General features: G+C 42.5%; 1 protein-coding gene across 1 annotated transcript in view; it reads left to right on the forward strand.

The window, feature by feature from the left end:
* Positions 1-20,835, forward strand: part of SLC27A2 (solute carrier family 27 member 2) — a 53,540-nt gene extending 32,705 nt beyond the window's left edge. Inside the window, exons 5-10 of the mRNA XM_017896206.1 lie at positions 7,404-7,598; positions 10,472-10,562; positions 11,453-11,651; positions 13,437-13,534; positions 18,285-18,415; positions 20,361-20,835. Coding sequence (XP_017751695.1) covers positions 7,404-7,598; positions 10,472-10,562; positions 11,453-11,651; positions 13,437-13,534; positions 18,285-18,415; positions 20,361-20,537 — 891 coding nt within the window. The 3' untranslated portion in view covers positions 20,538-20,835. The remainder of the gene's footprint in view (positions 1-7,403; positions 7,599-10,471; positions 10,563-11,452; positions 11,652-13,436; positions 13,535-18,284; positions 18,416-20,360) is intronic.
* The last annotated feature ends 2,024 nt before the right edge of the window (positions 20,836-22,859 follow it).

Consider the following 22,859-nt stretch of genomic DNA (forward strand, 5'->3'; position numbering starts at 1 on the left):
ACTACAAAACACTACTGAAAGTAATCATAAACTACACAAACAAATGGAAACATATCCCATGCTCATGGCTGAGTAGAATCAATATTGTGAAAATGATCATATTGCCAAAAGCAATCTACAAATTCAATGCAATCCCATCAAAATACCATCATCATCCTTCACAGAATTAGAAAAAAATTCTAAAATTCATATGGAACCAAAAAAAGAGCCCGCACAGCCAAAGCAAGACTAAGCAAAAAGAACAAATCTGGAGGCATTACATTGCCCCACTTCAAACTATACTATAAGGCCATAGTCACCAAAACAGCATGGTACTGGTATAAAAACAGGCATGTAAACCATTGCCACAGAATAGAGAACCTAGCAATAAAGCTAAATACTTACAGTCAACTGATCTTTGGCAAAGTAAACAAAATCATAAAGGGGACCAAGGACACCCTATTCAACAAATGGTGCTGAGATAATTGCCAAGCCATGTGTAGAAGAATAAAACTGGATTCTCATCTCTCACCTTATACAAAAATCAACTCAAGATGGATTAAGAACTTAAACCTGACACCTGAAACTATAAAAATTATAGAATATAACATTGGAAAACCCTTCTAGACATTGGCTTAGGCAAGGATTTCATGACCAAGAACCCAAAAGCAAATGCAATAAAAACAAAGATAAATAGTTAGGACCTAATTAAACTAAAGAACTTTTGCACAGCAAAAGGAACAGTCAGCAGAGTAAACAGACAACCCATGGAGTGGGAGAAAATCTTCACAATCTATATATCGGACAAAGGAATAATATCCAGAATCTACAACGAACTCAAATCAGTAAGAAAAAAACAAACAATCCCATCAAAAAGTGGGCTAAAAACATGAATAGACAGTTCTCAAAAGAAGATATACCAATGGCCAGTAAACATATGAAAAAATGCTCAACATCACTAATGATCAGGGAAATGCAAATCAAAACTGCAATGTGATACCACCTTACTCCTTCAAGAATGGCCATCATCAAAAAATCAAAAAACAGTAGATGCTGGCATGGATGCAGTGAACAGGGGACACTTCTACACTACTGGTGGGAATGTAAACTAGTACAGCCACTATGGAAAACAGCATGGAGATTCCTTAAATAACTAAAAGTAGGTCTACCATTTGATCCAGCAATCCCACTTACTGAGTATCTACCCAGAGGAAAAGAAGTCATTATTCAAAAAAGATACTTGTACATGCATTTTTATAGCAGCGCAATTCACATATATACAATGGAATACTACGCAGCCATAAAAAGGAATGAATTAACAGTATTTACAGTGACCTGGATAAGACTGGAGACTATTATTCTAAGTGAAGTAACTCAGGAATGGAAAACCAAACATCGTATGTTCTCACTGATATGTGGGAGCTAAGCTATGAGGACACAAAGGCATGAGAATGATACAATGAATTTTGGGGACTTGGGGGAAGCGCGGGAGGGGGACGAGGGATAAAAGACTACAAATATGGTGCAGTGTATACTGCTTGGGTGATGAGTGCACCAAAATCTCACAAATCACCACTGAAGAACTTACTTATATAACCAAATATCACCTGTACCCCAAATAACTTATGGAAAAATAAAAATAAATAAATAGAATCTGTATAGGAAGTAGCTGGACCTGCTATTCCCCTCTCCCACTGTGTGGGACACAGGAGGATTTTTCCCTGGAGAGCTAATGAAGCTGTGACTGAAGGACCCCAAGAACAGAGGAGAGCAGGGATGAGGCACTGAAAACAGAGATTAAGAAAATATCTGCATACTAACCAGGGAGACCCTCCCCAGCTCCTTTCCCCTGCACAGATATTGGAACTCCAGTAGCCAGTTTATGCTTGCAGGGAGGATATTGAAGGAGTGTAATTCTTAGGAAGAACTAAACTTTCCCAGAAAAGACATTGGACATGGGCTTATTGCTTCAACCAGCAGTGCAGCCCACCTAGCAGTAGCCCCCTCGCCCCGCCCCCACAGAACTGCCCAATCATCTTTCTGTTGCCTTACTCTTAAATCTGAACAAACATGAAGAATCACCAAGCACCTGAGGAAAGCCTCCTACAGGAAGGATCATCAAAAGAAAAGAAGCATCAATTCAAAAAACAGAAGAGGCCAGGCACGGTGGCTCACGCCTGTAATACCAGCACTTTGGGAGGCTAAGGCAGGCAGATCACGAGGTCAGAAGTTAAAGACCAGCCTGGCCAACATGGTGAAACCCCATCTCTACTAAAAATACAAAAATTAGCTGGGCACAGTCATGGGCGCCTGTAATCCCAGCTACTGGGGAGGCTGAGACAGGAGAATCATTTGAACCCGGGAGGCGGAGGTTGCATTGAGTCAAGATCGTGCCATTGCACTCCAGCCTGAGTGACAGGGCGAGACTCTGTTTCAAAAAAAAAAAGAAATGTTTTTAATGTGTCATTAATATCCTCAGAGAGACTGGAGAAGATATTGTATCCATAAAACAAGAATAGTGTACTGTTTTACAAGAAAAAAAGAATCAGACTTGAAAATTAAAATGATGTTTAAAAATCTTCAGTTCATAGAAAGGTTGGAAGATAAAGTTGAGAAATCTTACAGAAAGTTAAAAAGATAAATTGATGGGCATAAAGGGAGAGTAGATAGAAAAATTAGAGACCAATCAAAGAGGTCCCATATATATTTAATTGGAAATCAGGAAAAGAGAATAGAAAAAGTGCAGAGGAGGAAATGATCAAAGAAATAACACAGGAAAACATCCGAGGGCTGGACAGACTGAAAGGACCAATGGAGTACCCAATAAAATTAGTGGAGGAAAAAGAAAGTGTGCCATGATGAAATTTAAGACTACCAAAAAAAGATAGTGAAAGTTTGACTTGTCAGTAGCAACACTGCAAGCTGAAAAACAAAGGAGTGGTGCATTCAAAATTCTAGATACAAATTATTGCCCATCTAGAATTCTGTATCCAGCCAAATCATCACTCAGGTATACAATATTCAGATATTCCAAGTCTCCACACAAAAATAAAATAAATAAAATAAACTTACTATGTACATACTCCCCTTTGGGAAGTTACTAAAGAAAATATTCCATCCAAACAGGAGAATGAAAAAACAGAGGAAAACACAGGATCCAGGAAAGAGAGACAAAGGGACCCCCCAGGCTTCGAAAATAACCAGTCCAGATTGGAGCAAAGGAGACAAAGAAGCGTAATAGAAAATAGGAAATTCGATCAGCAGACAGATTTCACCATGAGGAAAATTTTAGAGGCTACTGGAGGATAAGGGGAAACTTACCAATAGAAACTAAGGAAATGAAGCAAATGGGCAGAAAGGCAATTAATTCCAGGAAAAATGAAAATGTGTTCATAGCATATTACTTGGCTCCTCAGTGTTGTATTATGGGCAGAATAATGTGAGCACTGAATATTGATTTAACCAAAAATTGTGATACTGGAAAAATGGAAGAGAGAATAGGAAAGAACTGAATCCTCATCTACCACAATAGGAAATCTGCAATTGATGAAACAAGAGAAAGAAGTATACGCATTTAATTTAGAAATATGCAGATAGCAAGAAGCAGCTACAAGAGTTAAGTGTCTGCCTCTGGGTGGTAAACTGGAGGTAAAGGGGGGGAACAGGTAGATGGTGTGAATACACCATTGTTCATTTAAGGGTCTTTCAGGACTATTTGATTCTTATCTTACAGTATGTGTGTGGCACACGCTCTTTGTTGCTTTTTTTCCTTTTTTCTTTTTTTGGGGGGGAATGGGATTTATTGGTGGGCATGACTAAGGAGGGGCAGCACAGTGGATGCCCCCTCAAGTGCAGGGCTTTAAAAAACATAAGGAAAAGATCTCTGAAGTCACATTGATTCAGATTTGAATCTCGGAGCAACCGTTTTACTACCTTTGTGATCCTGGGAAAATTATTTTAAGCTTTCTGAGTCTCCATTTCCTCAATTGTAATATGAGGCAAATACTTTCATTAGCTATCACCTTTCATAGGGTTCTTTAGAAACAGGTCAACTGCCTGACCCACGGAAAAACCCTCAATAGAAGCTTTCTGCCTGTTCTAATTACCTGGCACCCTTCATTCCTCTCTGGACATCTGACCTCTTGCTCTTCATCAGTTATTCAGTCCCAGTGTGGATTTAGTCCCCCAGGTGTGTTTGCATGTTTCACCTTAGCTCTAACGTGAAGAAGAAGTTTTTTTTGTTTGTTTGATGTATGTGTGAAACAATGTTGTCCAACAATAAACAGGAATTTTATTTTGCTGAGTTGTTCTAACAAAAAAAAAAATAAGCTGGTGACCCTTGATCTAGAAATCAGTTCCTCTGAGGAGTGGCTTTGGTGATGGAGGAACACTGTTCCCCCTATGGGAAAGGAAAACTTGAGTCATACTCTTTCAGCCACTGGTGAGCAGAAGCTTAGGTGAGAACCAGACATCTTAGAAGGCTCCAGGATCTCCCATTTGTGCCCACAAACATTTCCAGCCTTAATCCTTTTTGCTGATGTAATAAGATTCTCCAGCTGGATGATGAAAACTGAGCCCATGGTGTTATGATTATGAGCTCAGCTACCTGCCACTGGCAGGTGACAGCTGCACCTGTGAGGCTGGCTGGTCAGCTTCCCACACACCCAGGGTGTCTGTGGCCTCCTGCACCCTAAGCCCTGCCCTGACCCGGCCACTAGTTATTGAACAGGGAGTGAGGTTTCCTGGTAGAGATTATTTATTTTACTGCCAGGATTATGCCATATGCAAATCACAGGTCCAGGCACTGGGGATGACATAGAGATACATGTACATTTGGCCTCGAACGAGTTTGCCATTTAATGAGGGAGATAGGTGATCACCATCCAATAGACAAGGAAATAAGTGGGTAAGAGAAGGGCTGCTGGTGGGCTGCATGTGGGATAAGTCAGACCTTGGGTCTACATGCGGGAATGCTGCTTTGGAGCTTCTCATGCAAGCCTGGAGCAGGTGAGCACCCAGCTCAGGTGATTTTCTTTAAGCAAAAGCAAGTCTTCAAACATGTGTGATGTTTTATCCTTGGGACAGCAGTAGGAGTGGGTGGTCTCTGAATACTGACAGTCCTTATGGAGGAGGATAGTGCCTTGTGGGCAGGGTGACCCTACAATTCATTAGCCAGACAGGGACACTTGAGAGTGAAGGTAGTGAAAGATAACCAGCATTCCAGGACACGTATAGCCAGGGCTTGCCCTGGCAAACCAGACATACGATCTCCCGACTTACGGGAGCTTGGTAATTATAAAGCGGAGTAGAGTCAGTGACCTAGGGACCGGAAGAGAACAGATTCTGGCTGGGCACAGTGACTCATGCCTATAATTCCAACACTTTGGGGGGCCGAAGCAGGAGGATAGCTTGAGGCCAGAAGTTCAAGATGAGCCTGGGCAACATAGTGAGAACTTCATCTCTACAAAATTAATAAATAAATTAGCCGGGCATGGTAGCATGCACCTGTAGTCCCAACCACTCATGAGGCTGAGGCAGGAGGATTGCAGGAGCCTTGGAGTTAAGGCTGCAGTAAGCCATAATTGCACCAGCCAAGGCAACAGAGCAAGACCCTGTCTCAAAAAAATAAAAGAGAGAGAGCGAGAGAGAGAAAATAGATTCCTACTCAGTCTGAATGTCTAGGTCTCATGCAGGTTCAAAAGGCTTCTCAGGCAATTCTCCCAAACACCCTGGGTAAGAGCCACTGGCAGTGGAGGGCCCTGGTCTCTCTTGACACATTTCCCCCTCAGAATGACTGCTCAAGGGGTCCATTTTCACCAGTGACCAGCATCAGTCCGCCTCTCTGGTTAGGACTCCTCAAAGAGCCGCATATGTTCTGGCCAAACTACTTAAAGATTGAATGTATATTTTCTGCTTCCCTGGCCCCTTAGCTCCTCCTGCATGGAAACCGATTCAGAGTTTGTCTTGGTGTGGTTTTTAATTGCCATGCCAAAGTCCCGCCCCCTTATAGTTCTTTTCAGAGAGGAATTCTTATGCCAAGACCACTTCACAGTGATTTCACACTGTAGTAAATAATGTAGAAAATGCTCTAAGCAATTGCTGTTTTATCAAAGAAATTAACAGTTGATGTGAGAGGACAGCCCTAATGACCTAGCACTTTTACCCCATTTCATTCTGTATCCTGATAGAATAAAGGTCATAGAGTAACAGAATTTACGGGGTAAAATTATTCCTATTTATTTTATTTGTCTCTTCCACCAGCCTGTGATTTCCTGGAAGACATAAATTACATTGTTAACGTAAGATATCATTAAAACCATCACCGGGCTGGTCTGAAGGTAGTGAGTTATCTCACTTGATTGTTCACAGTTATAGATCAAACCTCTTGTTCTACTGTTTCCCCTCTTCTCACTACTGTACTTGACTGTCTTTGTTAACAATTAAAAGTAACAAAATAAATAAAACCATCATTGGCATGGACATATTTGTGGGGTCTCCTAAATGAGTATGGTTGAATGGAAGGCAGCCTGGTCATAGCCCCACCTCTCTTGCTGACACCAGAGAGACTCCTTTCAGTCCTTACACCCAAAACAGACTTTCCTTTGTGATCTTTATTTATAGCAAATCATATTCTTCGCAGGCCACCTGAGGCAACTGGGAGGTGGCCTCCTCCTCCTCTTCCCCTCCCCATCCCACTGGGACAGTTTTGTTGTCTCGGTTCAGCTCTGCCTGGTCTTCTGAACGCTGGGGTCTACCTGTTAAACACGGCAGGGCGTGGTCAAGACTCTTCCCTCCAGTTCCCACAGGCTCCAACTGTTGCTCTTTAATGGCTTTGTGGAAAATGGTGCTCTCTCTCTCTCTCTTTCTGTATCTCATTGGACTGTGTTTCCTGTTTTCTTCTTCATTGTCATAAAAATCCTAGACACTGCTCAGGGTCCCACTGGTAGGAGATTGTCCCCATCTCTGACAGATCCTTCCCATGTGGCTCCTCCTTTCTGGAAATTCACTAATGTTCACCAGCCCCATCAAGAAAACTATGAACATCTACATTATTGTAACTATGAACACCTTATACACATCCTTCTAACTTTAGATTGGATATGGATTAAATGTTGGCATCACCTGGTTCTGTCAGATTGTCTCATCTGGCTCCTTAGAAACCAAAATGGGAGAATTCACATGTTTTGGTTATTAAATCATAGTTCCAGCTATCAGACCATACTGCTTGTGCTAAAGGAATAGGGAATACTGTGTGTGAATGGCAGGAAAAAGGCAGACACTAAGGGGCATTTATAACCAACATAAATATGTAGTAAAGGCAATGTCAGTATAAATTAAATACATACAAAATAAAGGCAATTATTAATATGTAAGCATAGGCTCCAGAGATGTTTCAGTTTGGTCTTCTTCTCCCCCTACCACAGAAGCCAAATGACCGTGATCATAAAGTGAGACTGGCACTGGGCAATGGCTTACGAGGAGATGTGTGGAGACAATTTGTCAAGAGATTTGGAGACATATGCATCTATGAGTTCTATGCTGCCACTGAAGGCAATATTGGATTTATGAATTATACGAGAAAAGTCGGTGCTGTTGGAAGAGTAAATTACCTACAGAAAGTAAGTACATTGAAAAATGAGAGCATATGTAGCCAGTTTTCAGAATACAGAGACTTCTTAAAAGCCAAGTTGTGATGATGTTATCAGAAGTCAGGTAGCATCAGAGCCATGGCCCATTCCTATTACCAAGAGAGATTTTGCTCATTCTCTGTGATGATGACTTCAAAACATCAGATCCTCCAATTAAAAACATCTCAACTTCTGTTAAGAACAATCCATTGTGCCCTTGCCATCTGCAACTTAGGCAAAGTCTTCCTGATGCCATTTATACTTGTATGTGATAAAACACCTGAAGGTTACAAGTTCCATAAGCTTAATGTACACTGTGAAACCTAGTATTTCCCTTTGTGTCGTGCAGCACCATCACCTGGGGAGTTTTTTAATATGCACAGATGCAAGGCCCCACCTGCTAGGCTTTGGATTCAGTTGTTCTGAGGTGGAGCCCAGGCATCTCGGTGCTAGGATCTGGTGAACATTTATGTCCACCTAATAATTCCACCAGAAAGATAATTATTTTTTATTTATTTTTTGTTGTTGTTGTTTTTGTTTTTTTGAGATGGGGTCTCGCTCGGTTGCCCAGGCTGGAGTGCAGTGGCGCAATCTCCGCTCACTGCAAGCTCCGCCTCCCGGGTTCACGCCATTCTCCTACCTCAGCCTCCCAAGTAGCTGGGACTACAGGCACCTGCCACCTAGCCCAGCTAGTTTTTTGTATTTTTTAGTAGAGACGGAGTTTCACCATGTTAGCCAGTATGGTCTCGATCTCCTGACCTCATGATCTGCCCGCCTCAGCCTCCCAAAGTGCTGGGATTACAGGTATGTGCCACCACGCCCGGCGAGATATTTCTTATTTTTAAACCAGCTCACATAGCCATCTCTTTTCCCTGTCAGTCATTTTATTGCTTGTGGGTCTCTGTTGTCTTTTTTGTACTCAAGCAGTCAGTCTTCCAGATAACCAACTATTCTGCAAATACCCAGAAATGTTCAGTAAATGCTGAGCCTCTGCTGGCTTGAGAAGTCACTGTGGTCATTGTGCCTCTGGACCGCTCATCCCGTCTGGCCATGAAACAGCCGCACCGGGACTCCCACTCAACCTGTGTCCCCAGGGACAGACCAGCAGAGTTCAGAGGACAGTAGTTCATGTGTGTAAGAGCCCTGGCTCTGGAGAGCAAATCTCAGTGCCACCATAATCTAGCTGAGTGACCTTGGGCAGGTCCTGTATGTTCCTCAGGCCTCAATTTCATCATCTGTAAAACAGAGATAACAAGAGAAAATATTGAACCCAGTGCTGAGCCCACACTCAATAAGGGAAAAGGATTGTTGAAAGGATTAAATAACTTTTGAAAAGGCCCTTAGAGGTTATAGCCCAATGCTTGTCATTTAATAGCCTTGAATAATTGTTAACCGTAATGATGATAATCACTTCATTTCTTATATTCTGGCCTAATCTCAAGGTGTTCCCAAGTTCAAGGACCCTCTCTAACAATGACAGCAGCTCCACCTACGCTACACAGGTCCCTCCACAGTCCTCTAGACCTGCACTGTCCGAACAGTAGCCACTAGCTACATGTGACTACTTAAATTTAAGTTATATTAATAAAAGTTTAAATCTAGTTCTTCAGTCACACTAGCCACATTTCCAGTGCTGAATAGCCACGTGTGGTTAGTGACTACAGTATTGAGCAATGCAGACAGAGAATATTTCCATCATCACAGCAGATTCCTGGGCAGCGCTGCTGCAGACTGAGAATCGATCTCCTACACCTCACTGGAACTGCTGCTGAGCGGGTCAGCTAATGCTGTGCATTACCCATTCTTTACTTTCTCATCCATTGAGTGCTATGTTTTATTGACAGTTTTTCTACTTTAAGCAACACATTAAAAAAAAAAAAAAAAAAAAAAAAAAACTTTAAAAACTGGATGATCCCATGCAATTGATGTGGAAAAGAACATTTATTATCACCTATAAATTTTTTACATTCCTGCAAATAAGATCTACATTTGTTGACCATAAACGCCGCTTGTTTTTTTAATGAAGTTGTCTGCTAATACTAAAGCATATGATTGGTTGCTTCATCACATAGACTTGAATATAAATTTGAAATAGACACAGTAATCATGGCTAATAATTATATCCAAATACTGTCATATTTGCATTTTCTTCCAGTAAGGAAAATAATATATTTATTATTGCTCTTACTGAATTGCTGAAAATTAAATTCTTATGCATTGAATTATGTTTTAAATATGATAGAGTTTTAATAATTGTATAGTCATGGGCATGAAATATGCCTTTGATTTCAAAATATGTTAGAGAACATTTCCATAGAAAAGTGAAAAATCTAACAGTGTCATATTAATATAAGGTTACATAAGATTTTAAAAACCCATTTGTGATACATCCACCAAAAGACACAAGAATGTCATAACAGCTTTATTTATAACAGGCCAAAACTAGAAATAATCCAAGTACCCATTAACAGGAAAATAGATAAATAAATCATGGTATATGTATACAAGGGAAAATTGCATGGCCATAAAAAACACTAACATGGAAGGATGAATATTATAGACATATTGAGTAAAAGAAGCAGACACAGAAGTATACATTCATTTCACTTGTTTGAGGTTTAAGATGAATTGACCGCAATATAAGTCACAATAGTAGTTGATGTCACAGAAGGGCAGGAGGAAACTTTCTAGGTGAAATGAAAATGTTTTCTGTGTCTCTCTCTGGGTGGCAGTTTTAAGGGTATATGCAAATGCAAATTTTCATCAACCTGTACGCCTAAGATATACTTTACGTTATACCATAATTAAAAAGGGAAAAATTGTAAAAGATTTATTCTCAAAATTATACATTTTGATTTTGCTAGAAAATCATAAGTTATGACCTGATTAAATATGATGTGGAGAAAGATGAACCTGTCCGTGATGAAAATGGTTATTGCATCAGAGTTCCCAAAGGTACAGTAGACTTTTGTTCAATCAACCTGTGCCCCTTCTTATCTTGACCAAGTGACTTTTAAGGACTAACATATTATTGCCACATGGTAAAATTTATCAGAGTGGGGAAAAGGGGGGTTTATTTAAGTACCCTCCAATATACAGGAATTCCAAAGGTGCTAATTTACCACTACATATAACATAATTCTAGTTTTAAACCTAGCTTAACAACTTCTTGCTTATGAGGTAATGTTTTGTGGGAAGGGATATGTAATTGTGGTTGCAAAACCATAGTTTTAGGTGGCCTTTACCTTTAAGCTTTAACTACTGGGCGTTTGTGTAAGTGTGCATAAATCATTTTTCAGTAAAAGATTAGCAGTAAAAGAATTACAGGCCAGGTGTGGTGGCTCACGCCTGTAATCCCAACACTTTGGGAGGTTGAGGAGGACTGATCATTTGAGATCAAGAGTTCGAGACCAGCCTGGCCAACATGGCAAACTCCTGTCTCTACTGAAAATACAAAAATTAGCTGGACATGATGGCACACACCTGTAACCCTAGCTACTTGGGAGGCTGAGGCAGGAGAATCCCTTGACCCTGGGAGGCAGAGGTTGAGACTACACCACTGTACTCCAGCCTGGGCAACAGGGCAAGATTCCATCTCAAAAAAAAAAAATCAAAATAAAATAATTAGGCCATATACAATAATGTACAGTATATGTGTGTGTGGTATATATATGTGTGTCTGTGATACATATGTACATATAATTCACAGGTATACATGCATGGAAAATGATACTTCCTACAGCCAGTTTGTTGCCAGCAGGTTGTATGGCATTAGTTTTAAGAGAAGGCTGATATATAAATGTGACCTCTAGCACATAAAATAAGTTTATTTTCTTCTGTTTTAGGTGAAGTTGGACTTCTGGTTTGCAAAATCACACAACTTACACCATTTAGTGGCTATGCTGGAGCAAAGGCTCAGACAGAGAAGAAAAAACTGAGAGATGTCTTTAAGAAAGGAGACCTCTATTTCAACAGTGGAGATCTCTTAATGGTTGACCGTGAAAATTTCATCTATTTCCACGACAGAATTGGAGATACATTCCGGTTGGTTTTTCTGAATCATTGAGCCAAAAACAAACACACGTACAGTTTGGCATACTCCTAGTGGAATCGCATTCCACTTTGGTTATGGTGCATTTGCTTCCCTGTCTTTGGCACATCAGGTCAAACTCCTGTGTTCCCAGAGAATGAGGAATGAAGTGCATGAAGTGTCACTCTGCAGTGCAGTTAACTTGGCTGAGCAACACCAGATGAGAATAAGTCAGGAAACCTGTATCTGATTTCTGGAGACAAAAGTACATTTAACTCCTCTTGTTTCTCCTGCATTATTACTGGTCACTCTCAGGACAGCCAAGGATTTTCACCTTTCCAATCATGGAGGTGTTTAGATAAAATCAGAGGTAAATTAGTGTGGAGCTGATCTAGTTGAAGAGGAGGTGAGGGGTTCAGAGCCTCCTCCCCCAATGCCTTTCATCCTCAACCAGATGGTTTTCTGCAGAACCCCCAGGTCAGTGCAAGGAAGTTTGGAAGTCCTAGTAGACCATGGAATTAACTTCCAACCATAGCACAGTCCTCCAGCCTCATGACACAGCTTCATTCCTGTGTAAAGTCCCTGAGGGCAGGCCCTGTGTCTGCCTGTTCATCCCCAGCACCTACCATGGTGCCTGACACATAATCACTTTTTGCATGAATGAATGAGGAACGGATGGAAGTTGTCTAACTGCAGTAGAAAGACAGCAGGTGAAATGAGGAGAACCAGGCTCACCTCTCCCCCCTGAGCAGCAGTGGTACCAAGACAGGTAACCATTGTGAACCTCAGTCCTTTTGCCCTTGAGATGAGGGTCACACTGATTCGCAGGGTCCTTCCATCTCTACTATTCCATGTCTTAAATCCATATCACTTTATGCCATCTTCATGCTATTAAGAAGATACTTCTGGGAGGGCTAAAGAATTTTTAATGGGCCGGGAGTGGTGGCTCACGCCTGTAATCCCAGCAGTTTGGCAGGCTGAGGCAGGTGTATCACCTGAGGGCAGGAGTTCCAGACCAGCCTGGCCAACATGGTGAAATCCCGTCTCTACTAAAAGTACAAAAATTGCTGGACATGGTGGCACGCACCTGTAGCCCCAGCTACTCAGGAGGCTGAGGCAAGAGAATCACTTGAACCTGGGAGACGGAGGTTGCAGTGAGCTGAGATTGCACCACTGCACTGCAGCCTAAGTGGCAGAGGGAGACTCTACCCACTTCTGCAAAAAAAAAAAAAAAAAAAAAAAAAAAAAAAAAAAAAAATTAATGAAAACAAAATTTAACTCTTTATTAAGTGAAAAAATAGCACCTGGTTGGGCTTTAACATTAGAATCTCCCTGTAACTGAAGTATGATATTTTTTCCTTTCTTGTTGCCATGAGACCCTGAAATAAAATATGAAGTTCTATTAAAGAGAACGTCACCAACTGAATTAAATAGCAACTTGATTTAGTAACTGAGAAGTTGAGAGACCTAAACACAGCAGAAAATCATTGAGATTTCTTTCTAATTTTCAGTGCCTTTCTTAGCCAGGGCTGTATTTTAACATTAGAACATTATTCCATGTATTGTGTTTCATGTGGTAACACTGAAATTCCACATTTTGTTATCTAGGTCTATACTTTTCCCTTGTATGCCTCAAGCAAGATACCCCAGCCAGGACTAAGCTGGGGAGTTTGAGGGGCCAAGGTGAGGAACACGAGATCAACACCATGCAGAAATCTAAAGGAAACAGCTGCTCTTCATCATTGTGACCTGGGCCAGAAACCACCATTGACTTCTGCTAAATTTGTCCTTTCTTCCAGGTGGAAAGGGGAAAATGTGGCCACCACTGAAGTTGCTGATATAGTAGGACTGGTTGATTTTGTCCAAGAAGTGAATGTTTATGGAGTGCGTGTGCCAGGTATATACAAGATAAGATCTGTACCTAAACCCATAGAGGATCTGAACATAATTTTAGCCCAGGTTTGTCATTGCTTTCTTTTGCCATCCAGAGTTAAACAGCTCTTTCAGCTGCCAGGGAGTAAGGAGCTTATGTCTGGCTTATGTTCCATTATAAAAGCCAGCTCACTACATCTGAACATGGCCTTCTCTTCAGTTCAGCTCCCAGCCATTCTTGGGCTCTCAGGCAAACAAAGCCTCAAATATGGGAGCGCCACGCCACATTTGGCACGCCTCCAGAAAAGTCGTGTCATGCTTAAGAGCTGGGAAATGGTGTTCTGGCCTCCGAACTAGGAGGCACAAAGAAGAGCCAGTGCAGTTGCTAGAAGAAAAAGCTGGGGAAAAGTGGATTTTGTACAACCTCTTCTTTTTAAGATTTCTAAGCCCAGTTCACCCCACTAAGTTTCAGAATCATCACACAAGAATGTTGCCACCACAGCTTCATCTACAGATCTGCTTCTGCCAGCAGAGTCAGGAGGGCCAATGTCTGACCTTGAATCCTGGCTTCAACACCTGCCAGCTGTTTGACTGCCGGCTAATCACTAAAATTAAGGATAATGCCAGCCCTGCAGTTAAGGTTGTCAAGAGAACAAATTCATTTTAATTACATCAATGCTAAGCATATATTTATCAAATATATACATAAGGGTTGTTGTGACAATAAATCACATTGATTATACACATCAGAGAGGATTCTGGCCTCCAAATTACTGTGCAAATATAAGGCACTAGGGGTATTACTATTCCCCCACAACTCACATTTGGGATTCCCACCCATATTCAAAGTAGAAATCCAGAAGTCCATCTTTCTCAAGCTGTGACAGTTCTACATGGCTTTGTGCTTGTTCTTTTTTAAAAAATATTCAAGGCCGGGTACAGTGGCTCACTCCCGTAACCCCAGCACTTTGGGAGGCCGAGGTGGTCAGGAGATCCAGAGTATCCTGGCCAACGTGGTGAAACCCCATCTCTACTAAAAATACAAAAATTAGCTGGGCGTGGTGGTGGGTGCCTGTAGTCCCAGCTACTCAGGAGGCTGAGGCAGGAGAATCACTTGAACCAGGGAGCCAGAGGTTGCAGTGAGCCGAGATCGTGCCGTCGCACTCCAGCCTGGCAACAGAGCAAGACTCTGTCTCAAATATTTAAGGCCAGATGCAGTGTCTCACACCTATAATCCCAGCACTTTGGGAGGCCGAGGCAGAAGGATCACTTGAGGTTAAGAGTTTGAGACTAGCCTGGCCAACATGGCAAAACTTAGTCTCTACTAAAAATATAAACATTAGCCAGGGGTGGTGGCTCACATCTGTAATCCCAGCTACTCAGGAGGCTGAGACAAGAGAATCACTTGAACCTGGGAGATGGAGGTTGCAGTGAGCCAGGATCTCACCACTGCGCTGCAGTCTGGGTGACAGAGTGAGGCTCCATATCAAAAAAACAAAAAGAATATTCAAGAATATCTCTTGCTTGTTCCTCCCCAACTCTGGGACAATGACACAAGGGGAACTATGGCCACATCTTGGTGTGAGAGGGGACAGAATGAAAAGGGGTGTGAATACTCCCGTTGGAGAACTCCCCAGGCCTTATGCTGAGCTAACACAAGGGTCTAAGTTGTGGTTGTCAGGCATTGTGCCATCCCGGGCTCTTGCAGACCCTTCCTCAAATGTTACGTATGCGTCTAAATGCTTGATTTTAAAAAGAATAACCACACAAAAGAGTATGTATGAGGCAAGAGAATCTAGAAGATGAAACGGAAGGATCTAGCCTAGTGTTCATCAAAGTGGGTCCCCGGATCAGCAGTGTCAGCATCGCCCAGGAGTCTGTTACAAGTGCAATTTCTCAGGCCCACCCTGAACTACCAAGTCAGAATCTCTGGGGCGGGGCTGGGAAGCTGTGCTGGCACAAACGCCCCAGACATTCTTAAAAACACTGAAAGTCTGATTTAGTGGGTGATGAAAATGCACTAGAACTAGATCCTGGTGATGATAATACAACATTGTAAGTGTGTAAAATGCCACTGAATTGTACACTTTTTTTTTTTTTTTTTTGGAGACAGATTTTCGTTCTTGTTACCCAGGCTGGAGTGCAATGGCGCAATCTCGGCTCATTACAACCTCAGCCTCCCAGGTTTAAGCAGCGATTCTCCTGCCTCAGCCTCCTGAGTAGCTGGGATTACAGTCATGCACCACCACACCCAGCTAATTTTGTATTTTTAGTAGAGATGAGAGTTCACCATGTTGGTCAGGCCGGTCTCAAACTCCTAACCTCAGGTGATCCACCCCCAACCTTGGCCTCCCAAAGTGCTGGGATTACAGGCGTGAGCCACCACACCCGGCAAATTGTACACTTTAAAATGAGTTAAAATGATAAATTTTATGTTATATGTTTATCACAATTTTAAAAAACACACACACTAAAGCACTAAAACCCAGTGGTTCCAAAAATTTGGCCAATCATCAGAACCATCTGGGAAACTTTTTAAAGCCTGGATCTAATGGACCAGAAGCTCTGGAGTATGGGACTCAGAATTTGCATGTCTTTTTTTAATTCCCAAGTGAATCTAATGATCAGTGAGTTCTGGGAGCCACTGAAACAGAACAAAGTGGAGGAGGTTGACAGTCTTACATTGTTGGCAGACAGTCAGATAGGATGAGGAGCAGGTGTGTTCTGTGCTGCTCCAGCTATCAGAACTAAAACCAATGGATTAAAATGACCAGGGAGCCAATTTTAGCCTGAGAACTCCCCTGTAACCAAAGGAACCATCAATAGAATGGGCTTGTCTCCCAGGATAGGAAATGCCCCCACCAACTAAGGCATGTAAAGAGAAGCTGGATGCCCACCTGGGATCCTGGGAGAACTCTTGCAGCAGTGAAAGATTAGAGATACATTCTAAAGTCCCTCCCAACTTTCAGATTCTGTGATTCTCAATGCCACAACTGCTGCTGTCTGGCCCCCCATCCACAGAGGCCAGTCCCATTCCAGAGTAGAAATGCAGCTGGACTGTCTGAAGTAAGGCATCCTTCCACTATGGGTGATTCAGGACAAGGCAGTCACACATCTTGGCTTTGGACCAGGAGAGAATTTCTAGGTTTGGGCCTGGAGTGGAGATCACTTTTTCTAGGTGTCACACCTGAACTGTCCAACTACTCTGTAGAACTTTCTGCAATGATGGAAATGTTCCATATGCACTATCCAGCATGATAGCCAATAGCCACCATGTCACTATGGAACACTTGAAATGTGGCTAGTGCAACTGAAGAACTGAATTTTTCATAATATTATAATTGATTTTAGTTTTAATAGCCACAAATAACCAGTGGATGTCATTAGACCGTGCAGCTCTAGAGAACCCTTGGCCAGAATTGACCTCTACAGTTAGCCCAGAACTCCTATAGGCTGGAACCATCACCCCAGAGCTGAACTAGTCCCAAACCACCCTCCGAGAGTCAGGGCAGAGGCCTGAGACCTAACAGGCCCATTTGCCCCTAGGTTCAGCGTTGCTGCTACCAGGGCAAGAAGCAAAGAGATGGTCAATGCGGAGGATTTCTGTTGCATGAGCCTTAATTCTAAAAGGAACTTATTGGAGACACTTGAGATTTCTAAGACAGGCGCTAGGGACCGTAAACTAAGTGCCCCTGCCTCTCTCTCTCAGACAAGAAGCAAACCGAATGAGGGGGCATCTTCTTTTCCTTTTGCTGTTTGCCTTCTTTAGAGCTATAGGTAAACACACAATCACCATGGGAGAGATTTCAAAAGCTGGGGCTCAGGTAACCAAGGGAGGCTCCTGTCTCCTCTCTGATTACAGCTGAGTAGTTGAGGGAAGTGGATTGGGACTCCCGCTGGGTCTGCTGGATCAGGTAGAAGATACATTAATACCTAATTACCACTATCCTCACAAGAAGGCAGTGGTAATTGTTGGAAACTGCTCTGGGCTAAATACCCTGCTGTAGAATCTGTTCTCTCTGTGGAGGGCACCTCCTCTTGGGACTAATGGGCCTTTAACGGGAGTGCACAAAACAGCTCCCTGTGCCTGCCTTCACCTCCTGTCACACATCCTCTCCGAAATGCAGACAAGAAAAGCTATTAGAACCTTGATCAGATAAGTAGGTCTCCAAGGTGGTATTTGTGCCCAGAGGTGCAACAAACCTGACATTGCAACCTGAAGAACAATCCAAGCTCAGTAAGTCGTGCCTGACAGTGGAGCAAGGACTTTCACTGGAGTCAAAAATAACTTCCTGTCGCCACCAGTCCAACCTACTCGCTACCCAGATGTGTTTGTATTGGCTGCTAAAAAGAAGGATGATGGTTCTAAGCACAGGATCTGGAGCCAGGCTGCCTGAATTCAATTCCATACCCTGCCTAGTATTTGATGTCTGACCTCGAATAAGTCTCTTAATGTCTTTAAGCCTCAGTTTCTTCATCTGTAAAATGGAGATAACATCTATATCTCTTCAGAAGGTTGTTGTGAGGGTTAAGTGAGATCATCAATACAACACACTTAGTATAGGACCTGGAATATAATAGTCAACCAACTGTTATTATTACTATTAATATTAGTACACTCACTTTAAAGTATCTTCGACAGGTATTTGTAATAAAAATTCCAACTATCCAAATGAAACCCATGCTATAAAGTTGTCTGAGTCCACGGTTCTTTGAACTAATAAAGCATCATAAATAGCCATAACACATCTAACTTTTTCTCACTTTATTTCTAGATCATGAGGGTCGCATTGGCATGGCCTCCATCAAAATGAAAGAAAACCATGAATTTGATGGAAAGAAACTCTTTCAGCACGTTGCTGATTACCTGCCTAGTTACGCGAGGCCCCGGTTTCTAAGAATACAGGTGAGATCTCTTATTATCAAGTTCAATGATCTGCTCTCTTGGAGAGTCCTACTTCTTAGGGAACAACTTGCCTTCTCCCAGGATGACTACGTTTGCCAAATTATCACCACACTTTCCAGGAAGCTCAGAAAGAAGTGTCATAGACCAATAAGGAAGTGGTCATATCAGGCTGGCTGGGTGCAGTGGCTCATGCCTGTAATCCCAGAACTTTGGGAGACCGAGGTGGGAGGATTGCTTGAGCTCAGGAGTTTGAGACCAGCCTAAGCAACATAGTGAGACTTCATGTCTACTAAAACTAAAAATTTTAAAACAGGCCGAGCGCAGTGGCTCACGCCTGTAATTCCAGCACTTTGGGAGACCGAGGTGGGCGGATCACCTGAGGTTGGAAGTTCAAGATCAGGCTGGCTAATGTGGTGAAACCCTGTCTCTACTAAATATAGAAAATTACCTGGGTGTGGTGTAGCATGCCTGTAGTCCCACCTACTCGGGAGGCTGAGGCAGGAGAATCGTTTGAACCTGGGAGGCGGAGGTTGCAGTGAGCCAGGATCACACCACTGCTCTCCAGCCTGAGCAACGGAGTGAGACTCTGTCTCAAAAAAAAAAAAAAAAAAAACAATTAGCCAGGCATGATGACACGCACTTGTAGTCTCATCTACCTGGGAGGCTGAGGCAGGAAGATTACTTGAGCCTGGGAAATCAAGGCTGCAGTGAGGTATGAGTGCACCACTGCACCCCAGCCTGGGCAACAGAGCAAGGCCCTGTCTTAAAAAAAAAAAAAAAAAAAAAAAAAAATTCAGAAAACAGCTAGCAGAAATCCAATTCTAATCCCTTTCTCCTTACAATGACAGACCAGTTCATTCAGCAAGAGTCTTAGCACATAACTCACAAAGTCTGTTTGGTGAGTCCTGACAGACATCGCAAATAGAAATGCTCTGACCCTGTTTGTTGTTTCCAGTTTTAAAGAATACAGAAATCCATAGAAGTTCTGCACCTTTCCATGGTGTGAAATTTAACTGGATGTTAGCCAGCTGGAATTGCCTAAGACTAACTATCACCGCTAGGGGTTTTTTTTTCTTCCTCCAACATTAACCCTTTGGTTGGTTGAACACTCTCACTTTTAGACTTTGAGCTCTGTGATTCTGTAGTTGAAGATTTGACAAAGGAAGTCTTAAGATTCCAGATATTGTGTGTATAGGATTATTCCTGTTCATAAAGCACCGACATTTGCTTTGCAACCAGATGGTAAAGAGGCATGAAAATGAAATATCCTCAGATATTTTGATTAACACATTAATTGGAGGAAAAATCAGTCTTCAATCTAGTAGACAAGATAAGCAGACTGAGAAAACAGAGTTTGTCTGTAAATGATCCCTCCTTCTACTCCCACCTAGAGTCGGGATATCCTAGTGGTACCTGAAGCCTTACCAAGCAGTAAGCACCACTCCTCTGCTCAGAAATTTATGCACAGGTATCACATCATTGGCAAGTCCTCCCTCCCCACAGGTGATCCTAAAGCTTTAAGGGAATAAAAAAATACCTCACAAAGGGCTCCCTAATGGAGACAAGCTAACAGAATGTATGGGTATCATACAAAACTTTCACTTCACTAGAAAATGTAAAGAGAGTGGATGTTACTTGCTCCTACCACAAAAATGATAGCTATGTGAGGTAATCCATTTGTTAACTAGCTAGATGTAACTACTGCACGATGTACGTGTACTTCAGCACATCATATTGTACATGAGAAAAACACATAATGTTATCTGTCCATGTAAAAATAAATCAAAATGGAAAACCTTTTTTTTTAACTTTCACTTCCCAGCTGTCACATGAGCCAGGGATGCCAATGATTTGCCAGATCCCCATGCCCCACCCCTACCCCTTGCCCTGCATCCCAATCTATTGCAAAATGCAACCACAATGGGGATTATTTGATGCTTTTCAGGACACCATTGAGATCACTGGAACTTTTAAACACCGCAAAGTGACCCTGGTGGAGGAGGGCTTTAACCCCGCTGTCATCAAAGATGCCTTGTATTTCTTGGACGACACAGCAAAAACGTATGTGCCTATGACGGAGGACATCTATAATGCCATAAGTGCTAAAACCCTGAAACTCTGAATATTCCCAGGAGGATAACTCAACATTTCCAGAAAGAAACTGAATGGATAGCCACTTGATATAATCCAACTTTAATTTGATTGAAGATTGTGAGGTGCAGTTTTTTTAGGAAATTATGCATACCAGTAAAGGGAGACTTTTTAAAATAACAGCTGAGTCTTTGCAAGTAAAAGATTTAGAGATTATTATTTTCAGTGTGTACCTACTGTTTGTATTTGCAAACTGAGCTTGTTGGAGGGAAGGCATTATTTTTTAAAATACATAGTAAATTAAATGAACACCAACATGTGAGATGGCACCGTCTCTGTGTTCTTTCCTCACTTTATTCTAATACAAAGCCTGTGTCAATTACTCCAAAGCCTGAAGTTCTCACTGGTAACTTTTCATATGTGTCCCATTCATAAGAGTAATGACATTCTAGGTAAAATTGGCTGGAGATGGGGGCTGGGGTGTAAGGGGTGGTAGGGTGAGGAGGCTGGATCAGCAGAGGCCAACACAATGAAAATCTACTCCAATGTGAGGAGGCCACTTTCCCTACCCAGAGGCATCCCGTCCACTGTGTATAGGCAGCATTATCCAACAGGTAATAATGCCATCTATAGTCCTTACAGGAGCCTAATTCTATGGCATCAGAGTTCTGTACATAAAAGGAGTTCAGGCCAGGCACAGTGGCTCACGCCTATAATCCTAGCACTTTGGGAGGCCAAGGCAGGTGGATCACAAGGTCAGGAGTTCAAGACCAGCCTGGCCAAGATAGTGAAACCCCATCTCTACTAAAAAAATACAAAAATTAGCCAGGCGCAGTGGCAGGCACCTGTAATCTCAGCTATTCGGGAGGCTGAGGCAGGAGAATCGCTTGAACCCGGCCGGCAGAGGTTACAGGGAGCCAAGATGGCGCCACTGTACTCCAGCCTGGGTGACAGAGCGAGACTCCGTCTAAAAAAAAAAAAAAAAAAAAAAAAAAGGTTTAAAAACATTTTTTCACACTCGGGGGGTTAAAACCAGGGGTTTTTANTACTAGAGACTGCCTATAATCCCAGCTACTAGAGACTGCCTATAATCCCAGCTACTAGAGACTGCCTATAATCCCAGCTACTAGAGACTGCCTATAATCCCAGCTACTAGAGACTGCCTATAATCCCAGCTACTAGAGACTGCCTATAATCCCAGCTACTAGAGACTGCCTATAATCCCAGCTACTAGAGACTGCCTATAATCCCAGCTACTAGAGACTGCCTATAATCCCAGCTACTAGAGACTGCCTATAATCCCAGCTACTAGAGACTGCCTATAATCCCAGCTACTAGAGACTGCCTATAATCCCAGCTACTAGAGACTGCCTATAATCCCAGCTACTAGAGACTGCCTATAATCCCAGCTACTAGAGACTGCCTATAATCCCAGCTACTAGAGACTGCCTATAATCCCAGCTACTAGAGACTGCCTATAATCCCAGCTACTAGAGACTGCCTATAATCCCAGCTACTAGAGACTGCCTATAATCCCAGCTACTAGAGACTGCCTATAATCCCAGCTACTAGAGACTGCCTATAATCCCAGCTACTAGAGACTGCCTATAATCCCAGCTACTAGAGACTGCCTATAATCCCAGCTACTAGAGACTGCCTATAATCCCAGCTACTAGAGACTGCCTATAATCCCAGCTACTAGAGACTGCCTATAATCCCAGCTACTAGAGACTGCCTATAATCCCAGCTACTAGAGACTGCCTATAATCCCAGCTACTAGAGACTGCCTATAATCCCAGCTACTAGAGACTGCCTATAATCCCAGCTACTAGAGACTGCCTATAATCCCAGCTACTAGAGACTGCCTATAATCCCAGCTACTAGAGACTGCCTATAATCCCAGCTACTAGAGACTGCCTATAATCCCAGCTACTAGAGACTGCCTATAATCCCAGCTACTAGAGACTGCCTATAATCCCAGCTACTAGAGACTGCCTATAATCCCAGCTACTAGAGACTGCCTATAATCCCAGCTACTAGAGACTGCCTATAATCCCAGCTACTAGAGACTGCCTATAATCCCAGCTACTAGAGACTGCCTATAATCCCAGCTACTAGAGACTGCCTATAATCCCAGCTACTAGAGACTGCCTATAATCCCAGCTACTAGAGACTGCCTATAATCCCAGCTACTAGAGACTGCCTATAATCCCAGCTACTAGAGACTGCCTATAATCCCAGCTACTAGAGACTGCCTATAATCCCAGCTACTAGAGACTGCCTATAATCCCAGCTACTAGAGACTGCCTATAATCCCAGCTACTAGAGACTGCCTATAATCCCAGCTACTAGA

The sequence above is a fragment of the Rhinopithecus bieti genome, unplaced genomic scaffold (genome assembly GCF_001698545.2).
Source record: "Rhinopithecus bieti isolate Rb0 unplaced genomic scaffold, ASM169854v2 scaffold_27781, whole genome shotgun sequence".
NCBI classification, from domain to species: Eukaryota; Metazoa; Chordata; class Mammalia; order Primates; family Cercopithecidae; genus Rhinopithecus; species Rhinopithecus bieti.